The 20,626-nt window shown below is 41.7% G+C and overlaps 1 protein-coding gene across 1 annotated transcript in view; it reads right to left on the reverse strand.

Annotated features, from left to right (window-relative positions):
• Window positions 1–7,573: 7,573 nt before the first annotated feature.
• The window catches only part of EPRS1 (glutamyl-prolyl-tRNA synthetase 1), a 46,847-nt gene continuing 33,794 nt past the window's right edge, over window positions 7,574–20,626 (reverse strand). Inside the window, exons 24-32 of the mRNA XM_009900073.2 lie at window positions 20,066–20,145; window positions 18,706–18,807; window positions 17,885–18,040; window positions 17,565–17,762; window positions 16,369–16,542; window positions 13,666–13,826; window positions 12,632–12,710; window positions 8,729–8,793; window positions 7,574–7,951 (exon numbers count right to left, since the gene is read on the reverse strand). Coding sequence (XP_009898375.2) covers window positions 7,801–7,951; window positions 8,729–8,793; window positions 12,632–12,710; window positions 13,666–13,826; window positions 16,369–16,542; window positions 17,565–17,762; window positions 17,885–18,040; window positions 18,706–18,807; window positions 20,066–20,145 — 1,166 coding nt within the window. The 3' untranslated portion in view covers window positions 7,574–7,800. The remainder of the gene's footprint in view (window positions 7,952–8,728; window positions 8,794–12,631; window positions 12,711–13,665; window positions 13,827–16,368; window positions 16,543–17,564; window positions 17,763–17,884; window positions 18,041–18,705; window positions 18,808–20,065; window positions 20,146–20,626) is intronic.

Here is a 20,626-nt window from a genome sequence, read left to right on the forward strand (position 1 = left end):
TGGGAATATGGTTTAGGGTGATCCTGAGAGTCTTTTCCTACCTGGATGTTTCTGTGAGATGGTGTCTGCAGTAATAAAAAACTACTCCACATCCCTCCTCCTCCCAAATGATGTAAGTTTAAAATTGTATGCTAAGAGAAACAAACTAAAAGGTTAAAGCTCTGAGCACACAACAGAATCTCCTGCAAAAGATTAAAGCAACAGTGTCCCTGCTTCTCCCCTTCACACTGTCCCAAGCACAGATTAACAAACATCTTCAAAGAATACTTCAGCTCTGCATCCACAGGTGTTTTGTTCAGCGCCCAAACATTCTCAAAACGGTTTTCCCCCCAAATCAAGGAAGGCTGAGGCTCTCCTTTTGTCCATATCCTTTTGTCTCATAAAACCTGTGAACGCTTCTCAAAAGATAACCACCTCCTAGACAAAATCTACAGCAGAATTACTGAAGCATTGAGAGTGGGGATTGTGGATGATTGGTATTTCAGGATTAGTTATTTCTTAGTAAATATCTCCTTAGGGTGGTAGCACACTTTGTCCCATGTTTAGCCAGGCAGTGGATTAGGGAGAAAGTTTCTCTTGTAGATAGGTATACTTTAGAAAGTCAATGCATGCACTACTTAATGTGTTGCTTACTGAGAAACACATGTGTGACAGCTGGAAGCTTATATGGGTTCAGGCATCAAATCCATTACCCTTGCTAACAAAAGAACGAAGACGACAACAGCAGTAAATAGTCTCTAGAAAAGTTATTAAGCAGAAGTGCAGAGGGCTTGGAATGTTGAGCAACTTACATTAGGTTGTTTACCTGTTTCAATGTCTTGTTGGGGTGCACGACAATAACAGCAGTCCAGGAAGACGACATAGTTGAGCACATTGAAGAACAGACCAACAATTCCAATAACGAGGACAAGCAGTGGTTGCTCAGTCTTCTGAGGGTTGATAAACCTCTTGATCGCTTCAACAAAGATACTGAACATCAGGGCAGTGGCAAAAACAGTGTTGCCAAAAGCTCCCAGCACATCTGCCCGGCTGAAGCCAAAAGTGCTAGACTTGTGCCATCTGATGCGACTGAACCTGACACCAAACAGCCCGATGATCATGGAGATGAAGTGAGAGAGAACAGCAAAGGCATCTGAGGCTAAGGAAAGAGAATTGCCAATGTAGGATATTGAGATCTCAACAGCAAAAAGCACAAGGCTCACCACACTCATGAAGATAAGCCTGCTGCTCCTGCCTGAGTAGCGGCCCATTTCTGCTGCGCTCTTCCCCTTACTCTGAGCAGGACAGAGCTGTGCAAGGAGCAGCTCGCTGCTTGTGGTTCTGCCTGTCACCTGTCAGTGCTGCTTACATGTGGGAGTCACTTTTATAGGAAGCAGTAAAGCAATAAGTCAGTTTAAAGGGCAGCTCAGCAAGATTTGTCCTGTGAAGGCAGCCTGAAGGCTGCAGTCACTGTGGGAGTTCCACCTTCAGGAAGTTTTGGGTTGTTGTTTTTTTCCCTCACAAAACTGAAAATAAACCAAGAGAGACTGCTAGAGCACCAGCACTGCCACTGTCTGAAGACTGAATAACGCCCAGGCGGTAGAGCATAAGAAGGTGGCTCAAAAAATTGATGCAGATAGAAGTGCATTTCTTTTGCATCAAACTCTCCCCTGATATCCATTTCAGACATTTCAGTTACATGTAGTGCTGAGAAGACACTACTGTGGAGGAAGACATTTGAAATCCATGCTGGGCAGACGTAGTTTTTAAGCATGGGGTAAACGTGAACTGCCTGCAAGGGTTGTTGAACATGCTGCCCAAAGAACAAGATTCAAAGAGAGCCAAAGTGATCAGCAACCTTGGATTAATCAGATGATTTTAGCAACCTAGAGTTCTAAAGTGGTTCTGCTTTTAGCATGTTTTAACATTGCACTGGAACAGGCTGCCCAGTGAGGTTGTGGAGTCTCCTTCTCGGGAGACTTTCAAAACCTGCCAGGATGTGCTCTTGTGTGGCCTGCCCTAGGTGATCCTACTTTGGTGGTGGGGTCAGACTTAGATGATCTCTAGAGATACCTTCCAACCCCTAACATTTTGTGATTCTGTGAAATGGAGCATAGTTGAAGGCCATTTGCTAAATCTGCAGCCAGTAAACATGGAAGCTGAGCCTTAACAGTAAGTCCAAAGCACACTGTTTGTTTCCCATTTAGAAAACCCTGCCTGTCCCTGCCAAAGTAATCCTTACCCACTTGCAAGGATGAAAGCATGACCAGAATTCAAGGGGGAAATAAGAGCTGCAGAAGTCCTAGCTTGTACTTGGTGCCATTTCTGGAGCAGAGTAATAACCTGAAGCAGTAACTTCTTTTTCTTTTTGGTCACTCATTGCAGTATCTCTTGAAGTCTTGAATGTAGGCTCACATGAAGAAGGAAATCTAGCTACTAATAATGCACTAGGCAATAGAGATGATAAGGACAGGTGCCTTCCTTGAAAAGTTTATGATCCATTTTTTGTTTGAGATGCCCATCTGTGTACATAAATGCACACAGCTAGTTACGAGGTGAAGCGGAAGGGAATTACATGCAGTACAGCCACACAGAGATAAGATAATGGTACTGATAATCTGGGCTGACCAACTGTCCCTGCTGACCTTAGACTGCCTGAGGCAAATGAACTTTAGATTAAACACTCAAGATGCCCACCCCCAACATGCATTTAGTTTCTTTGTTCACAGGGTTTCAAACAGCCAAAATATTTATGTTTAAAGTCCAGTTTGTTAGAAGCTTTGCCTGCTAACAGAGGTAATTCTTCACATTTGGCCATGTGCCTACCTATACACTGCAGTTGCAATTCTTGAGAGCTCCCCTTCCCTCCCCCTACCCCCTTCCCCCCATTTTAAGAACATCACTAATACTGTAGGGTGAATTAAAATGTTGAAATTGGTTACCTGCTCTTCACCCTCTCTCACCTGTGTTACTACTTCTATTCCAGGTACTTCTACGGTGTTTTCCTCCTTCTTGTATTAAAGTAGCATTCAACTACTCAATTATTTTATTCTCTGAACTACAGAGCATGAAAAGTGAGAACATTTTTTTCGAGCTGCTCTTTTCAATGGGAACAGACCAACATCAAACTTCAGAGCTCTCAGAAGTCCTGACTTACAAAAGGTCTTGATTACTAGAACAAGAGGTTAAGTGAAGCATTTCTTTTGCAGCAGAGCCAAAACGTTCAAGTGTGCTCTCTTTTGTCACTAAGGAGCAGCACCAGGTTAAAGCACTTCCCCTACATCCCACCTTACTATGCTCTTTAACCTGAATTTATCAGTACGCAACTCTATGAACTACGGCACACACAGAGATTTGCAGTTCTATTACAAGCACAGAGCAGTGCCATTTAACCAGCTGTAATGTATTCTAGTGTGTTATTAAGAGCGTGGTCAGCAGGTCATTGGAGGCTCCCTCTACTCTGCCTTGTTGAGGCCTCATTTGGAACACTGAAACCAGTTGTGGGCTCCCCAGTTCGAGGACAAGGAACTACTGGAGAGTGCAGCGGAGAGCTACTATGATTAAGGGGCTGGAACACCTACCTCAGAAGGAAAGGGTAAGAGAGCTGGGACTGTTTAGCCAGGATGAGACTGGGGGGGGGAACTCATTAATGCTTATCACTATGTAAAGTGTGAGTGTGAGGAATCATGGAATTGTTAGGGTTGGAAGGGACCTCAAGGATCAACCAGCTCCAATCCCCCTGCCATGGGCAGGGACACCTCACACTAGATCAGCTTGCTCACAGCCACATCCAGCCTGGCCTTGAAAACCTCCAGAAATGAGGCTTCTACCACCTCCCTGGGCAACCTGTTCCAGCGTCTCACTACTCTCATGGTGAAGAACTCCTTCCTAACATCCAATCTGAATCTACCCATTTCTATTTTTGTAGATGAAGCCAGACTCTTCTCAGTGCTGTCTAGAGACAGGACAAGGGGCAGTGGAGATTATATGGAAAGTCCTGTGTTCCAGTTTAACTGAAGGAAAAAGTCTTCACTTTGAGAGTGGCAGGGCACTGGAACAGGCTGCCCAGAGAGGCTGTGAAGTCTTGGTCTCTGAAGGCATGCAAAACCCACCTGGACATGTTCCTGTATGATTTACTCTATGTGACCTTCCTTTCACAGGGGGGTTGGACTAGATGATCTTCATAGGCCATTTCTAACTTCTACCATGCTGTGGTTCTGATTAATACATTTACTTTCTAACAGAGACAGTCTACTGAGGGTCTCAAAGTTTTCATGCCAGTATAATTTTAAGAGTATGGACATTTCCCCAAGTGCTTTACAGATAGCTCAGATTTGGCTTCTGGTGAAAGGATACCTGAGATGGACTTACCTCTCACAGGCAGACATTAGCTTGTCTGTGGAAGATCACCACAGGTGAGTCATCCACATTCCAGACACTTCACACGTGAAGATGATTAGGAAGAAACATACTAAGGGAAAGAGGAAGGAGGAAAGGGGGGGAAAAAAAGAGGAGTGGGGGGTGGCTTTCTGTGAAATCTCTGGCACCAAACGAACTCATTTGTAGGTTGAGAGCAGCTCATTTCCAGGAATGGTGCTGTCAACATGCTTACTCATTAATCTGATCCAGTCAACTGGTTGAAGATTGGCTGTTTGTTCAAACTGATAAGGGTGCAGCAGCATTAGAGCCTGCACTTAGTTTTGCCTCCCCTTTGTTCTGTGCTATGAACATCATCTACATCTCATTTTTAAAACAGCAGTGTGGTAGAGTGTTTCAATGGGAGCTGAAAGTGATCATCTCTTTTTTCCATTATCTGTTTTGCTGTCAAAAAAAATCTTGGCACAATGCTGTCTGTTATGCACAAGAACACTGAAGCTGCTGATTATTGCCTCTCCCCTTCTCTCAGCCAGAGTACCACAGTAAGCAACTCCTCTGAAGAGCAGCCTTAGATGCCCTTCATTAGAGACTGAGAAAACATCACCCTGGTATTACTACTTATGCTCTTTCTCAAAGTGTAACTCCAGTCAGTGTTAGAAAGAGCATACCAGGATAGAAAGACCTTAGGACCACTCATCTGCTACATTTAGGCTGGAGGTTAGGAAGAAATTCTACACAGAGAGAGTGATTGTCCATTGGAATGGGCTGCCTGGGGAGGTGGTGGAGTCACCATCATTGGGGAAGTGTTTTAGGAGGAGACTTGATAGGGTGCTTGGTTGCATGGTTTAGTTGATTAGGTGGGTTTGATAATAGGTTGGATGCGATGATCTTGAAGGTCTCTTCCAACCTGGTTTATTCTGTTCTATTCTATCAGCTGAAAACAAGATGACTGCAGGCACTGATGTATCCTTACTCAAATCCTTTGCTCACTACTACACCTGAGACTTTGTTTATACAGTGAGAAAATAGCTGGGTAGGTGAATGGAAGCCAGATGATTTTAAGACACAGGCAAACCTTCCAGAACTAACCCTCATCCTTGGGCTGCAACTGAAGCAAACCTTCTAGAAGCAATCACCATCCAAGGAATATTAGAGAGAATTTTCAAGTGCTCAAGCACTCTGAGCAAGTTATCTGAAATATTTAACCATTTTCACACTATTCTATTAAAAAACTGAGGTATTATCACAAGGTGCAGGATCCTAAACTGGAGAGGCCACCGGTTCAAACTGAGTATTAAACATTTTGGCTCCTAAGGCTGACCACAAGAATCTGGGCAAAAGGAAACAACGTGCATGCTTTTGAGAAGCAAACAGTGAAAATCTGGAAGTAACACTGCAAGTCTCCTGTATGCTTAAGACTTTTAGCCTATTCATGGTACACAAAAACAGGGTTTTGAAAAACAGATAGGCCATGTAGTATTGGCCTAGGAAGAGTCTGAGGTCCAACTCTTTATTTGGCAGCTACTTGCTCAACTCTTTTCAGGGAAAGCAGTTTACACCGATAGCGTTCAAACACAGAGGAGGAACAAGTAATGTATTAAGCATGGTATTCAAAAGGTATTTTGTTCCAGAACTATCTGTTTTTCTTAAGTCAATCCTATACTCAGCATGGAAGTAAGTTTTGGGGGTTTTAAAAATAATTTAATAACTCTGCATCACCCAGCTGTGTCTGCTAAAGCAACACAAAGTGCAGGAAAGGCTAAAGGGTTTCATGAAAACCTGCTATAGATACCACTGCAGCCTAAAATCTTCAGCACTAAAAATCATAGAATCATAGAGAATGGCTTAGGTTGAAAAGGACCTTAGAGATCATCTACTCCAACCTCCCCACCATGGGCAAGGATGCCCCTCAGCTAGATCTGGCAGCTCAAGGCTTCCTCCAACCCAGCCTTGAACACCCACAGGAAGGAGGCATCCACAACCTCCCTGGGCAAACTATTCTGAAGTCTCACCATCCTCCTGCCAAAGAACTTCTTCATAAAATCCAGTCTAAACCTGTTCTCCCTCAGCTTAAGACCATTCCATCTTGTCCTATTGCTTATCAAAAGTTCCTCCCCAGCCTTCCTGTAGGCCCCCTTCACCAATAAGGCTCTCCCTGGAATATTGTCTTCTCCAGGCTGAGAATCTGTACAGATTGCCTTTGCACTACTCATTGGAGGATCATTAAGACAGCTATAAATACCTGTTTACAAGAGAAGAAAAGAAGGGCTTTGCAAAATATCTGCAAGAAATGGCAACAATGTGGCATTTAGTGCAAAAAGGCCTTCAAGCCTGTTTTACCAGGAGGTGAAAATATTCCTTGAAACATCTCTCAAAAAGGTTAGCATTTACCATAAGTTAGCAGCAACACTGTTCTGAAGACTGAAAACTTTGAAGGCACAGTTACAGTATCACAGTATAACTAAGGCTGGAAGAGACCTCGAGGATCATCGAGTCCAACCTGTCACCACAGACCTCATGACTAGACCATGGCACCAAGTGCCACGTCCAATCCCCTCTTGAACACCTCCAGGGATGGTGACTCCACCACCTCCCTGGGCAGCACATTCCAATGACAAACGACTCGCTCAGTGAAGAACTTTCTCCTCACCTCGAGTCTAAACCTCCCCTGGCGCAGCTTGAGACTGTGTCCCCTTGTTCTGGTGCTGGTTGCCTCGGAGAAGAGACCAACTCCTTCCTGGCCACAACCACCTTTCAGGTAGTTGTAGAGGGCAATGAGATCACCCCTGAGTCTCCTCTTCTCCAGGCTAAACAATCCCAGCTCCCTCAGCCTCTCCTCATAGGGCTTGTGCTCAAGGCCTCTCCCCAGCCTCGTTGCCCTTCTCTGGACACCTTCAAGTGTCTCGATGTCCTTCTTAAACTGAGGGTCTCAGAACTGGACACGGGATTCAAGGTGCGGCCTAACCAATGCAGAGTCCAGGGGCACAATGACTTCCCTGCTCCTGCTGGCCAGTTAAAAGCAGATGTTTTACCTTCAAAGTTTATGTTGGCACACTGAACTGTACTGTGGAGTGTTTGTAACGCTCTCTCCAATCTTTCAGATGCTTTCTCAATGTACAAGAAGATACATGCACCAAAATGGAAGCAAGAGATGGGCAAAGGGTACCCATCCTGCCCACTCAGCAAGACAGAAAAGACAACCAAAGCATATTACAGCTCACAATACTGGTTTATTAGTAGAGATGTTTACAGAAAAATCTGTGAATTACTCCTAGCCTAAGATTGACAACTGGGGGACAGGGAGAGGAAGGGATGTTACAGTTTATGGCTTTGTTTGCTGAATCATTTAAAAAGTCGCAAAACCGATTAAATTTGGGGGCTATTTCAGTCTCATTAAAAAAAGTTCAATTCACAGATAAAGGAGAAGGAGCTTTCACCAGTAATTCAGTAACTACGACCAAACAGGGTGTAAAACTTGGCGGGGTTTTTGCCACAGACACATCTTGCCCCACACTGTAGCTCACGGAGAGGCTGGAAAGGTATGCAGAGGCTTTTTGCTCCCATGGAGGGGGCACCAGGCTCAAGGTCTTGATCCCTGAAATAAAAGCACATTCGTAAATACTTAGAAATAAAGGTGCAACAAAATATATTATAGATTAAAATCTCAAAAGCATGCTAATTAGCCTGAAAGTTTCAGAACGAAGGGAGTGAATATATTGAATTATGCAGGACAGTACGAATCATAGAATGGCTTAGATTAGAAGGGACCTTAGAGCTCATCCACTCCAAGTACTCTGCCATGCACAGGGATGCCTCTCAACTAGACTTGATTGCTCAAAGTCTCATTCAATGTGGCCTTGAATACCTCCAGGGAGGGCCATCCACAATCTCTCTGGGCAACCTGTTCCAGAGTCTCACCACCCCTCTACTGGAGAACTTTTTCCTCAGCTTAAAACCATTCCCTCTTGTCCTGTTGCTTGACACCTTTATGAGAAGTCCCTCTCCAGCATTCCTGTAGGCCCTCTCAAAGTATCAGAAGGCAGCTATAAGGTTCCCCCAGGAGTCTTCTCTTTTCCAGGTTGAACAACCCCACCTTGCTCAGCTTATTCTTACAGCAGAGGTGCTCCAGGTCTTGGATCATCTTTGTGGCCCTCCTCTGGACTCGCTCTAACAGCTCTGTGTCCTTCTTATGATGGGGACACCAGAGCTGGATGCAGTAATCGGGGGTGGGGGGTGTCTCACAGGAGCAGAGTAAAGGGGAAGAGCCGAAGCTGAGCACTGTACATTAGTGCTATGCATGCCCAGAAGCATCTTACATTCCTGTTTTATACCCAAAACATTTTGCTGCTCTTCAGTTCAGTTCAAATTTTACCTGGCAGTGGTCTTCTTGATCCAGTCCTCGCAATCGATTTCCCCACAAAAAGGGATTTGCACAATCTGAAGGGGAAGGTGAGAAGAGATAAACAAAACAAACCAAACCCCCACAGTTATACATTTGAAAAACAATACAATAAAATCAGCCTTCTTTCTGGAAGATTCCCAACCCTTAAGATCTCATGTACACTTAGAGTGGGAAAAGATAGGATTGTTACAATTCAATTTTAATCATTGTATCATACAATGGTGTAGGTTGGAAGGGATCTTAGAGATCATCTACTCTAACCTCCCTGACATGGGCAGGGACACCTCTCGACTAGACTTGTTTGCTCAAGGCCTCATCTAAGCTGGCCTTGAACACCTTCAGCGAGAGGGCACCCACAATCTCTCTGGGCTCTCTCTCAGAGAAATCTATGAACTCACTCATCCCTCCACAGTGCAGGCTGGTAAAACCTGCACAGCCTCAGAGCAGCATTCACATCGAGTCAGAGTATTGATTTTAATTTTTAACCCAATTTATCTTCCTTCCATGGAAGCTGTAAATACTGTTTTTCAGGAAGAGTTCAAAACTTTCAAACTGCAGAATGCTTGCCTGCATACTGTGAGACAGTGCTGCTTACATACTGCGAGACAGTGCTTTCCTAATGAAGCTTCCATTTTAATTCCACTACTATGAATGTTCATCTTTTCTGAGCAAGACAATGACACAAATATTTTAAGTAAAATGAACTGCCAACAGCACTTTTTGCTTGGGAGTGGGAGGGAAGTGGTGTGTATTTTCCTGCTGTTGCCTTCAGTCAGCTTAACTGAAGAAAACATAGTAAGTAAAGTTGAAATGATTATCTCATTCCCTTCTCTCAGTACTACCCTTAGCTCTTGCAGAACATCTGTTTTCCCAGGTTTTATATTCATAGAATCATTAAGATTGGAAAAACCCTCTAAGATGATCAAGCCCAACCTTCTACCCACCACCTTCATGACCACAAAACCACATCCAACACTGCTATATCTGCTCATTTTTTGAACAGCTCCATGGATTGTGGCTCCACCACCTCCCTAGGCAGCCTGTTCTAATGAATCACCACAGTTGCAGTAAAGAAATTCTTCTTACTAGCCAATCTAAACCTCCCCTGGTGCAGCCTGAGGCCATTTCCTCTTGTTCTGTCATTAGCTGCTTGGGAGAAGTGGCCAACACTGGCCTCACTACGACCTCCTTTCGGGTAGCTGTAGAGAGCAAAAAGCTGTCCTCTCAGCCTTCTCTTCTTCAAATTTTACTGATTTTTTTCATTTTTAATGGACTTTCACAATGATAATTCTGTTTACTGCTATAAAAAGTAGAGTGACTGTTAAAAAGACACCCCCTTCACACATTTGAACATTCATATAATGCTAATAGCTTGGGGCAACAATAGCTACTAAATTAACCCTCCAGAGTAATTTTCATTCTAACCAAACCGGGAACAAGGTTTGCTCATCTGTGGCCTTCTTTCAACAGATTTACATTCTTAGTACTAAGTTCCCAATTTGCCTTGTCCTGGAATACACCTTTATAAGGCTTCACCTTTTTGCAATTAGAATAGAATAAACCAGGTTGGAAGAGACCTTCAAGATCATCAAGTCTAACCCATCATCCAACACCATCTAATCAACTAAACCATGGCACCAAGCACCCCATCAAGTCTCCTCCTAAACACCCTCGGTGATGGCCACTCCACCACCTCCCTGGGCAGCCCATTCCAATGGGCAATCACGCTCTCTATGAAGAACTTCTTCCTAACCTCCAGTGTAAGAATTGAAGAAAAGGAATTATTACCCCTCTACTGCATTGTTCTTGCATTAATCTTCCATTAGTTAAATGAAACTTTGTTTAAATACCTCTGCAGCTAAGAGTTTCGGCTAAACTTTGCAGGCAACTTAAAAGGCCACAGAAGCAGTTCCCATTTTTAAAGAGCTAACACACTGCACTGCAGTTGCAATAAGGGGAAAACAGCAACAGGAATTAAGCAGGACTACTTCAGCTCACACATTTTCCCTCTTGAAACAGCAGTTTCATGGCAGTACAGAATACCCACGCTGTAAAACCTTGTCTGTGCTACAGACAAGAGTTAGAGAGCGAAGCAGCCATAAAACAGCACACGTAATTTTTTCCATTTCAGACCTGCCAGTTATAATAAGCTCCGATAACCTAAATACCAAACCACTACCCAGGCTGGGAATGGAAAAATATTTGTTCCCATTTCCAAGTTTAACTACATTATAAACTAGGTTATATTAGAGCTGTTATCATAATACAAATTATCTTGGCCCTCTCTCGAATCCAGCTGTACACAACAGTGAATGTCGGGACATTGCAGACCAAGCATTTTACCCTCTCAAGAGGCAGAGGGTATCACACTTGAAACCTCTGCATCAGGAGGAGAAGAAAGGAGTTCTATAGTATTTCATCAAAATTAAAGGATAGTGAATTATGTGCATGAACAATGAGAATTAGCTTCATGTTGCATTCCTGCTTTTTGGACTCTTCATTTCAGTTTATCTTTACATACAAGTTTACTCCTAAGATTTGTTTAAAAGCTTATGTCCTCCTCAATTGTTTCTTTGTCTTGCAGACAGTCAAGCATAGCTTCAGAGTGCTTGTTTATTTCAGAAGTGAAAGATACATGGATGGCACATCTTGAAATCACAACAGGAGAGCAGCAGCACTAGTTGTACATCTGTGCAGAACACAGTTTATTAAGCAATGACTGAAGATTTTCATTCATTTAAAATCTACCACGAGAATCATCAGATGCTTTAGAGATATTTGCATGAAAGAAATGATACTTTGCAGTCCAGGAGGGAAAGAAGGCACAGAATGCCTAAAAACTCTATACCCTTCACTTTCTAAACATGCTAAATCAGTCCCTCCTCTGAGGTTTGTAATTATTCCTTTAGAACTTGTTAAAAATAGAACTTAAGTGCAATACAAATGCAAGAAAAGAGGGTGATGGAAGGTCAAGTATAAACTTAAACCTGTAAATTAACTGAAGTTTTATGAATCCTTTGCACTGGTGCATTTTGCATCAGAGTACAGCTAATTGCTACAGAAAAAAAACAAACCAAACAATAGATCTCTCCTTATAAAATACACAGCTTTGATGATTGATCCTGAGGATCCTGCTACTTGAAAACATTAATGTACACGAACAAGTTCACAAGAGGAGGTTTGTGACAGAATTTCAGGGTTAAGAACTTCTGTCAGTGGATCTCTGAAAAAGCAGCAGCACCTCAGATTTTCTACTACAGACTTAATCTCTCATCTAAACTTTAAACACTTCACTAGAGCTTTAGATTCTCTAGATCAGGAGACCTCAATTGCCCACATTAAGGGTTATTCTGACTATCAAGCCAAGAAGGCTTCTGACTGGCAGCAATTCTCAATAAACCCAATGCCTTCTACTCGGGTCATAAAGGTAAAACTTCTTTGACGTAAATAGCATGTACTTTAAACTCTTACTTGGACCTTCTAACGAGACTTGACAGGTGTTATTCATTGTTTGCATTAGAATAATGGCAGTAAATGTATCTTAATCTGAATAACATATTTACATTAATCTCCCTGAAAAGCATTTTATGTTAAAAATGCAACACCTGCATGCAGATTTCCCAGCTGCAGCATGGTAAGTCACTTCAGGACACCGCTGGCACAGGACTAAATTTTGAATGGTGGCAGCTTTGCAACACTATTTATTAAATGCAGTATTTTATCTTCCCTTCACCTGCTTGTGAGAAGAGAGTTCCATAAACCCCACAACAGAATTCATATAAAAGTTCTGAAATATCTGGTCCTTGCTAATGTGTAAAGGCCACAAAGTATGTGAAGGCCCTCAGCAGAATAGGATTCAGTAGATTTCCTTACCTTTCCTAAATCGAGCTCTTTTTGAAAGTCCTCCATAGTATTTGCCACCACCATATGACTTTTTAGGTCCTCAGAAGCTCTAAGAGAAGGAAAACCAAAGTTGGTCAGGGCAGACTTATGCACACAACCTTACTGGTCAAATGAACTGAGTCTTTAAAGGCAGTCAAAACAAAAAGTTACAAGGGGAGCTATTCAAATCTGCCTAATCAGGTGGTGGCCTTCTACCACTTCTGCCCTGAAAGAGAGAAAGATTTGATTAACTGCCAATGGTGTGTTCTTCAGGTTGCTGTACATATCACCACACTACTTCAAACTATTGTGAATGTCAGTTCCAGCTGTAAACAGAAACAGATAAGTACTACAGCTGTAGAGTTTTCATTTTTAGATTTTGTTCTAAATCCAAATAGCAAAATGCTTTTAAACATGGTAAAAATACTCTGCTTATAAGCAACTTTGATCACCACAGGAGAAAGTAGGAAAACTCATCTGCCATAGTGCTGGCTCAGACTGGTCTTCCTCAGTGTGTGTCCAAAGAACAGTTTGCAGTAACAGACACACAAGGGATTTTGTTCCAAAAATCATTTGATTGCTTACAAGAAAACAATCCTATGGAAGCCGAGAGGATATAGGGTCTTAGAATAAACTTCTGAACTTCAAATACTAAAGCTTCTTGGACAACTTTGTGTCTTCCAAAATTCTCTACCAAAAGCACCTTTCAGCAATCAATCCTGTGCACTGTTATCCCATGAACAACTTCTTACAATGCATTTATTTACTAGTACTTCACATGAATTCATGGAACTGTGTTTTAAAATAAGTTCAGAACCTTTAACATTCTTTTTCATGAGCACAACAGGCAAATTCTCTCACAGTGTGTGAAGAAGTTTCACACACAGGAAAACAAAATGTCACAACCAGAGAAATGAGCCTAACCTGTCTTTCTCCATGGATAAACCAATAATGAGAGAATTTTTTCTGAGAGGTAGAAGTACATCTGTGATTAGCACAACCATTTACTGTACCTCTCAATTTACCTCTTGTAAAGGTTAGCATGTATCTCCTCCAAAATCTGCTTCAGTTTGTCTTCTGCTTCACGTTCAGAAAAAGTCAGCTTCTGTCCTGTGTCTCTTCTGACAGCTACAAACTGCTGGCTTTTCATGTCTCGTGGTCCCACCTCAACCCTGACTGGAACACCCTTCATTAAAAAAAGATTATGATGAATGAACCATTCTCAGAAGAGTTCCTTCATTGTCTCTCCCTTTCTCTTCCGTTACAGCCCAACCCCTCCATCTTGGTCTTAATTTGGAATCACTTTACACATTTAAGCTTCTTCAAAGAAAATCAGTGTGTATTCCACTGCTTTGACATGTTCCTTTCCTTCCCATCTACACTCTCTTCACCTCCTCCCCTTCTGCCTTGCTGCAAATTTGCTTCAGGAGCTTGGAGACTGCACCTGAGCCAACATGCAAGTAATAAGACAGTTAAAGCACAACTGAAACTACACTAAGACCCAGGACAGTGCAAATCAGACTTTAAAAGTCTGAATGATTAAGACCTCTAGAGTCAGCTTAATGTTCCAGTTTATCAAAAATACCTTTTAATTCTGTTTTCACAAAACTTTTTCAACTGTATGAAGAGCAAACAGTGAACACTGTTAAATATAGCCCTAATATCAACATAATTGCCTAGAATATTGGACTAGAAACAATTGCTTTGTTTATGTAAAGCTTTTATGCTTCATAAACTTTGGTGATAACAGCCATGTAATTTCTCATCTCCCATATAACATCAGACAAACAGAGCTCTGGATTTATTAGTCAGTTAACAGTCTATTGAGTCTCACTTATTTTCTCTACACCTGTTGACACGTGTCCCATGCCACACATTATTTTATGGCAAATGAAGAAAGTCAGTGCAAATGCATTGTGGTGGGTGGCTTTGTCTTTTGGTTGTTTTTTTTGTTTTCACCAAGGGAAATCTAATCAGTAAGCTTCAAAATAAAAGTAGTGTTCAACAGGTGAACAGGAAAATCGAAGACATTTACCCAAGCCTTCTCAATATTTTGTGCTCTGCAATCTCTGCAAGTTCATATCCATCAAATGAGCGTGTCCTCCCTTCCTTATTTATGCTAAAAAGATGAATAATATAGTAAAATCTGCCTGAAGTGTGAAATAAATACTCCTACTGCAAAGCTATTCAAAACTGTTATGAACAATTAATATGAACTGAACATTCTCGTTTATGACATATAAAGAAAGCTGTCTCCACAACTAAACCTTGGCAGAATATGTCCAGCATTTCTAATTGCAAAGCTGCTTTTCAGCGGGACAAGGATACCTAAAGCTCATGTAGGAAGACTTCCTAAGAACAAGCAATGGGACTAATACCAGACATAACACAAGTACTTGGACATGAGCGATCTGCTAGGCTGAAAAGTGCATAAGGCAAAATACTTTCTAGTGCATTCTTGCACTTGTTACTGAAGTACTCTTGTATTCTGTGAAATTCTTTATCAGTAATTGATAAAACAAGTGCACTTTGCCTGCAATTAGCCTGAGATGCAGTTCACCTATTATGCTGGACATACTAGTAGATTTTATAAAAACCACCATGTCTGCCTCCTGGATAAATTTAATTTTATTTTAAGAGCCTCCCAACATGAATTCATGGTATTAGAGTTATACAGAGTTATATAAAGGGAAGACAACTTGGACAGAATGGGAGCTTTCAACAGCTCAGGGAGCTTCTATCATCTTACACTGAAGATTAATAGATTGAACTATTTTAAAATGCAGAAAGAAAATATGTTCCCATAACATCACTCAATGCATTATTCAGTTTCTAATTACCATTGGTTTATTCTGCTCACTATTTTCATTCTATATTTGATGAAGCAGAACTGTTCCTCTCAACTACTGCATGAGGTGAACATGGTAATTTTGAAACAGCAAAAAATGGCTCCCTCCTTTGTTCACGCTGTAAAGGTTTATCTTCCCTGTCCCAAAAGGTGCAAAGAAGGCACTCTTGTGATCCTGGAGACACTGAAGTATTAGCACAAATTCTAAAACATGCAAGTCACTTGCACTATTAATTTCATTGTCTAGGTATATGAAGTGGAGACTTGTAGATTGAAAAAAAGCCAGTAGTGACATGTAAATCCTGGAAAACAGAGCAGCTCTCAGAGAACACCTTTAATTCACACACTGCACTGGGTTGGAAGGGACCCTTAAAAGTCACCTTGTCCATCCCTTCTGCAGTCAAGCAGGAACAACTCCAACTAGATCAGACTGCACAGGGCCCCATCAAGTCTGATCTTGAATATCTCCATGGCATGGGGATTCCACTATCTCCTTGGGCAACTTGTTCCACTGTTTATTTCACTGCTCTCATTGTGAAGAACTTCCTCATGTCCAACCTAAATCTACCCTGCTCCAGTTTAAAACCACTGCCCCCCATCCTTATGCTGCAAGCCTTTCTAAACAGTCCTTCCTCAGCCTTTCAGTAGGTCCCCTTCAGACACTGAAATGTAGCTACAAGGTCTCCACAGAACCTTCTCCACTCCAGGTTGAACAGCCCCAATTCTTTCAGCCTGTCTAATAAAACTGTTCACTGATTATAAGGCAGGAACTCTTCATTGAAGAGAAAATATTTGCCTTCAGAATACAAGGCATGAATAAAAGTATCATGACCCTCCTCTCCCCCATAAGGTTAAAAACCCCTCTTGGAAATAAATGTACCTTAAGTTCCCAATGGTTGAACTTCCAACCAGGTGAATAGTTGTCTCTTAAATCAGCTCTTACGCGGATATTGGCAGCGAGCAGCCTGTTCCGATATTCGTTACATTTCTTCAATAAAGCCTCTCTGTCTTCTTCAGAAAGAGAATTTGTGATACCACAGGGAATAATTACCACCTGCAATATAACATAACATTTACTTTAGGTTATGATGGGATTAAGAGTAACTAGTGTCTTTACAGAGGAAGAATTGCCTAAGAGGGGCTTGGAAGGGAAAGGGAGGAACCAGACAGTTCCCCTTATCTATGTGCATAAACCACAAAGGGGCATCCGAAAAGTACCTTATCTTGAACCTTGCTGTAAATCAGTAGGGGTCTGTCTGAAGAGAGCAGACACTGAACACAGCCTAAACTTTTGAACTTTTAGGACAAGAGCACAGGCTTAATGGACTGCTGAATATTAACTTCTCTGCCCAGAAAAGTGAAGAACCTAATTTAAATGAACATAGGATGTATGAAGCAGGGGGGTTGCATGTGAAGGGGGACACACAGATGTAGCTGAATCTGGTAAGAGATGAGAAGAGCAACAAGAACATTATATTAAAAGATATTAAACAGATAAAGAGAAGTATGACGGCCGTTGATTCCTAAGTTATATCCAGATTGTATACTCTTATATTCTAGCTATCCAGCAGAGGAGGCTGAGAAAGTTGGAACTGGAGAATTTATACATGAACTGTCATGTCCAAATAATACACAAAAATAGGCTCACTGTGTAAACCAGGAATATTATTTCACTAAAATTTTTAACTGCATTGATTTTTCTGGTCCACACCCAGCTATGACACGCTGCTTTAATTTTTTAATTGGAGAGGGGGGGAAAAAGGTGAAGTCATTCTTATTTCTATAAAATCATATATAAAACATATCCAGTTTAAATCTACTCTCCTCAAACTTCAATTCATTCCCTCTGGTCCTATCACCACAAGCCCTTGTGAAAATTCCCTCCCTGGCTTTCCTGTAGGCCTCTTTCAGATACTTTTGATCCAAATGCTGCAGATAAAACTATTTCAAATGGGTTAAACTTTATAGAGCACACTTTGTAATTAGATGGCTCCTGTGGTAATTCTTCCATGTGCCCAAGATGAAACACTCACAAATGTCAAGACAGGAAAGAAAATGGCAGGCATTTTTACACACCTGAACACAGGCTACTCGAGGTGGGAGCACCAGTCCCATGTTATCTCCATGAATCATTGTCATGACACCAATAGTTCGAGTTGTAATGCCCCAGGAATTCTGATAAGCAAACTGTTTCTCTCCTGGTTTCTTGGGATCTTCAAATACAATTTCAAACATTTTTGAGAAATTCTGCCCTAGGTGATGTGATGTTGCTCCCTGAAAGAGTTGCAGAGAGAAGATTCTGATTAACAGAAAGTTGAGTTTATCAAGCACAGATTTAAGGTTTTCATCTTACTGTGTTTACTGAAAAAAAACCACTTCTTCCAATAGATAAATACCTGGATAGCTCTTCCACTGGCAGATATAAATGCCTCTACAGTGGTTGTATAATCACCCCCAGCGAATTTCTCCTTCTCTGTCTTCCTTCCTTTCACAACAGGTATTGCTAGGAGATCTTCGTACACTTGGGCGTAGAGATCAAGTATCTGCATCACCTGCAGTAAACAGAATCACTCAGTATTTTGTATTTGCTAAATCATGACATATTTTTACATGCCAGAGTCTGAAATCTTAACAGGGTAATGCTTTCTCAAAATTGTGATTAAAGGAATAGGATTTCTTCAGCTGCTTTTAAACTTTGGCTGTCATTTTCCATGAATCAAGCTATCAAATCAAACTACAAACCATGACAGAAAACAAGAAGAGTCACTGCAGAAATGCCAGGCCAATGGTTATACTGACTTCTAGTTTCCACCTGAAAGTCTGAATATCTGCTAGGCAAATAAATAGATGTCCTGATACTCAAACAAAACATCTGCCTTTTGCACAAAGGAAGGGTTAGAATTTCTAGCAGGTACCATGTGAACACATTACTTGTATGTTTAAGGAAAACAGAATTTTAAAGGAAAATAATACTTAAGGAAAGCATTCTTTATATGACACACTTTTCAGACTCCCTATATTGTTTGAAGGGACTCAAAGCCTCAGACACGGGTTACATCTGAGGAAAAAGTTTCTAGTACACTTGGCATTTTCATGTGGGATCCCCATAGAAACAGAGACCGAGTTCTAGGAGGTCCTAGGAAAAAGATGTGGTTGTGTTGCCTATGGAGTCAGGTAACTTTCTGAAAGCAAAAGCTCCAATGCATTCATTATTTACCTCCTCTGCTGCTTCTTCATACGTTGCAAACGCGGTGTGACCCTCTTGCCACAGGAACTCACGAGTGCGAAGGAAAGGTTGGGGATGTTTGAACTCCCAGCGCTGGATTGAGGGAAACACAAAACCAAATGAATACCACCTAAGGTGTCAAGTTATTGTTAAAAAGAATGTTTCTAAATATTAGAAAATTCTGAATAAAAAGTCAACTATCCACAGATTTCTACTTAAACAATATAATCAATAATAAATTGTGTTTGTGGCCGCTTAGGCTGGGTGCCTCCAGAAAGAAGCCACAGAGTTGAGACCTCCAGTGTCTAGAGTGTCCAGCCCAGTGGGTGGACACAGAAAATAGTGTGTTTCTCCCCATAAATCCTGCACCCTTATAAATCTGACTGCAAAGTTACTGTCTTTCTCTTTCCTCCCTCTCTGCTCCTGTGGGAGAGAGATTTCTCTCTCTTTCTGGTAGTGATGGGGGAGTACCAGAGGCCTCTTTGGCCTGGGCAACTTTTTTTTCCCCTGCGCAATCTTGGCCTCTTTATGCCTAATGCCAGGGTAAAAAGTGGGGGTAGTTCAGGCTTGGTCAGCCTAAAACCAGCCTAGCAATGTGGGGGAATTAGGCCTAATGCCACAGCAAAAAGAGAGGAAGCAGGGGGAGCATTTCAGGCCTGGCCAGCCTGAAACCAGCCTAGCAATGGGCGGGGAAGAAAGAGCCCTGGGGTTTTGGGTGAACCCCAGGCAGGAAGAAGGGAAGCATTGGGCTTTTAGTTGGTGTAAAAGGACTCTGCTATGCTCACCACTATTCTTTGTATTTTTTGTAGCACTTATGAATTGCTTTTCCATTTAAACTTTCCATGACTATCCAATCCATTTGTGTGAGCATTATCCTTTTGTCCCTTTTGGAGCACTAGAGCAATATGTCCTGCTCTAAACTAGGACAGTGTCTTACTAAAAACAGTGAGAAAAACAAATCACAGAAACCACATTTATACTTTTGCTGTGAAATATGTGCTGAGATTCACAGATTGCATTGGGTTGGAAGGGACTTTCAAAGGTCATCTTGTCCAACCCACCTGCAGTGACACCTCCAATTAGATCTGGCTGGATGCGTCCTTGCTCACTGCAGTGGTGTTGGACAAGATGACCTTTGAGGCTCCCTTCCAACCCAACACCATACATCACCACATGTTCATAAAGTGTGTTTTACTAAAAAAGGATGAGAAAACCATGTAACAGAAAGAGCATTTGTACTTTTGCTGTGCAACATGTGCTGTGATCAGTGACATCATGCCACGTCCACACAAAATATTTGTCCTACACTGCACTTAGGATCCAAGAGTTGCTCGGAAATGTATACACATACCACAACATTGCACCACTGATTAAGCTTGATAGGTAGATCCCTGTGTGACTGCACCCACTTTGCATAGACAGGATACATAACTGTAAAAAGAAAGCAGCTTTGGGTCTCTGCACAATACAGCCAGTTTATACCAAGCCTATCTTTTTGCTATGTATTAAGCTTACATTCTCTGTGGTGAGAACTATGTGTTTATGTTTAATTCTTCTTAAAACACAGATTTTTGTCTTCACACATAACATTTGCACTGAAAGGAATACTTTCACTTCATCCTGTGTCTCTGCAAAATACCTTGCCTAATGCTGGTCAAAGTACAATCCAAAGCTTATTACCTAATGACACTAATGTTTGAGTCACTTGCTTGGAGAATGCAAATACAACTAGGTTCACAAACAGAGATTCACTGACCACAAGATTTCAGGATGCTATGCCATACATTACTCAATTAAAAAGTCATCCAGCTTTAGAGGTCTTAAAATGTTGAAATTACTCAGAGGGAATTTTATTAAGATAGCTTCACAGCTATAGTCAGAGTACATGGAAAAAGGGAATTGTGAGTTGAAG

Source organism: Dryobates pubescens, chromosome 2 (genome assembly GCF_014839835.1).
Source record: "Dryobates pubescens isolate bDryPub1 chromosome 2, bDryPub1.pri, whole genome shotgun sequence".
Taxonomy (NCBI): domain Eukaryota; kingdom Metazoa; phylum Chordata; class Aves; order Piciformes; family Picidae; genus Dryobates; species Dryobates pubescens.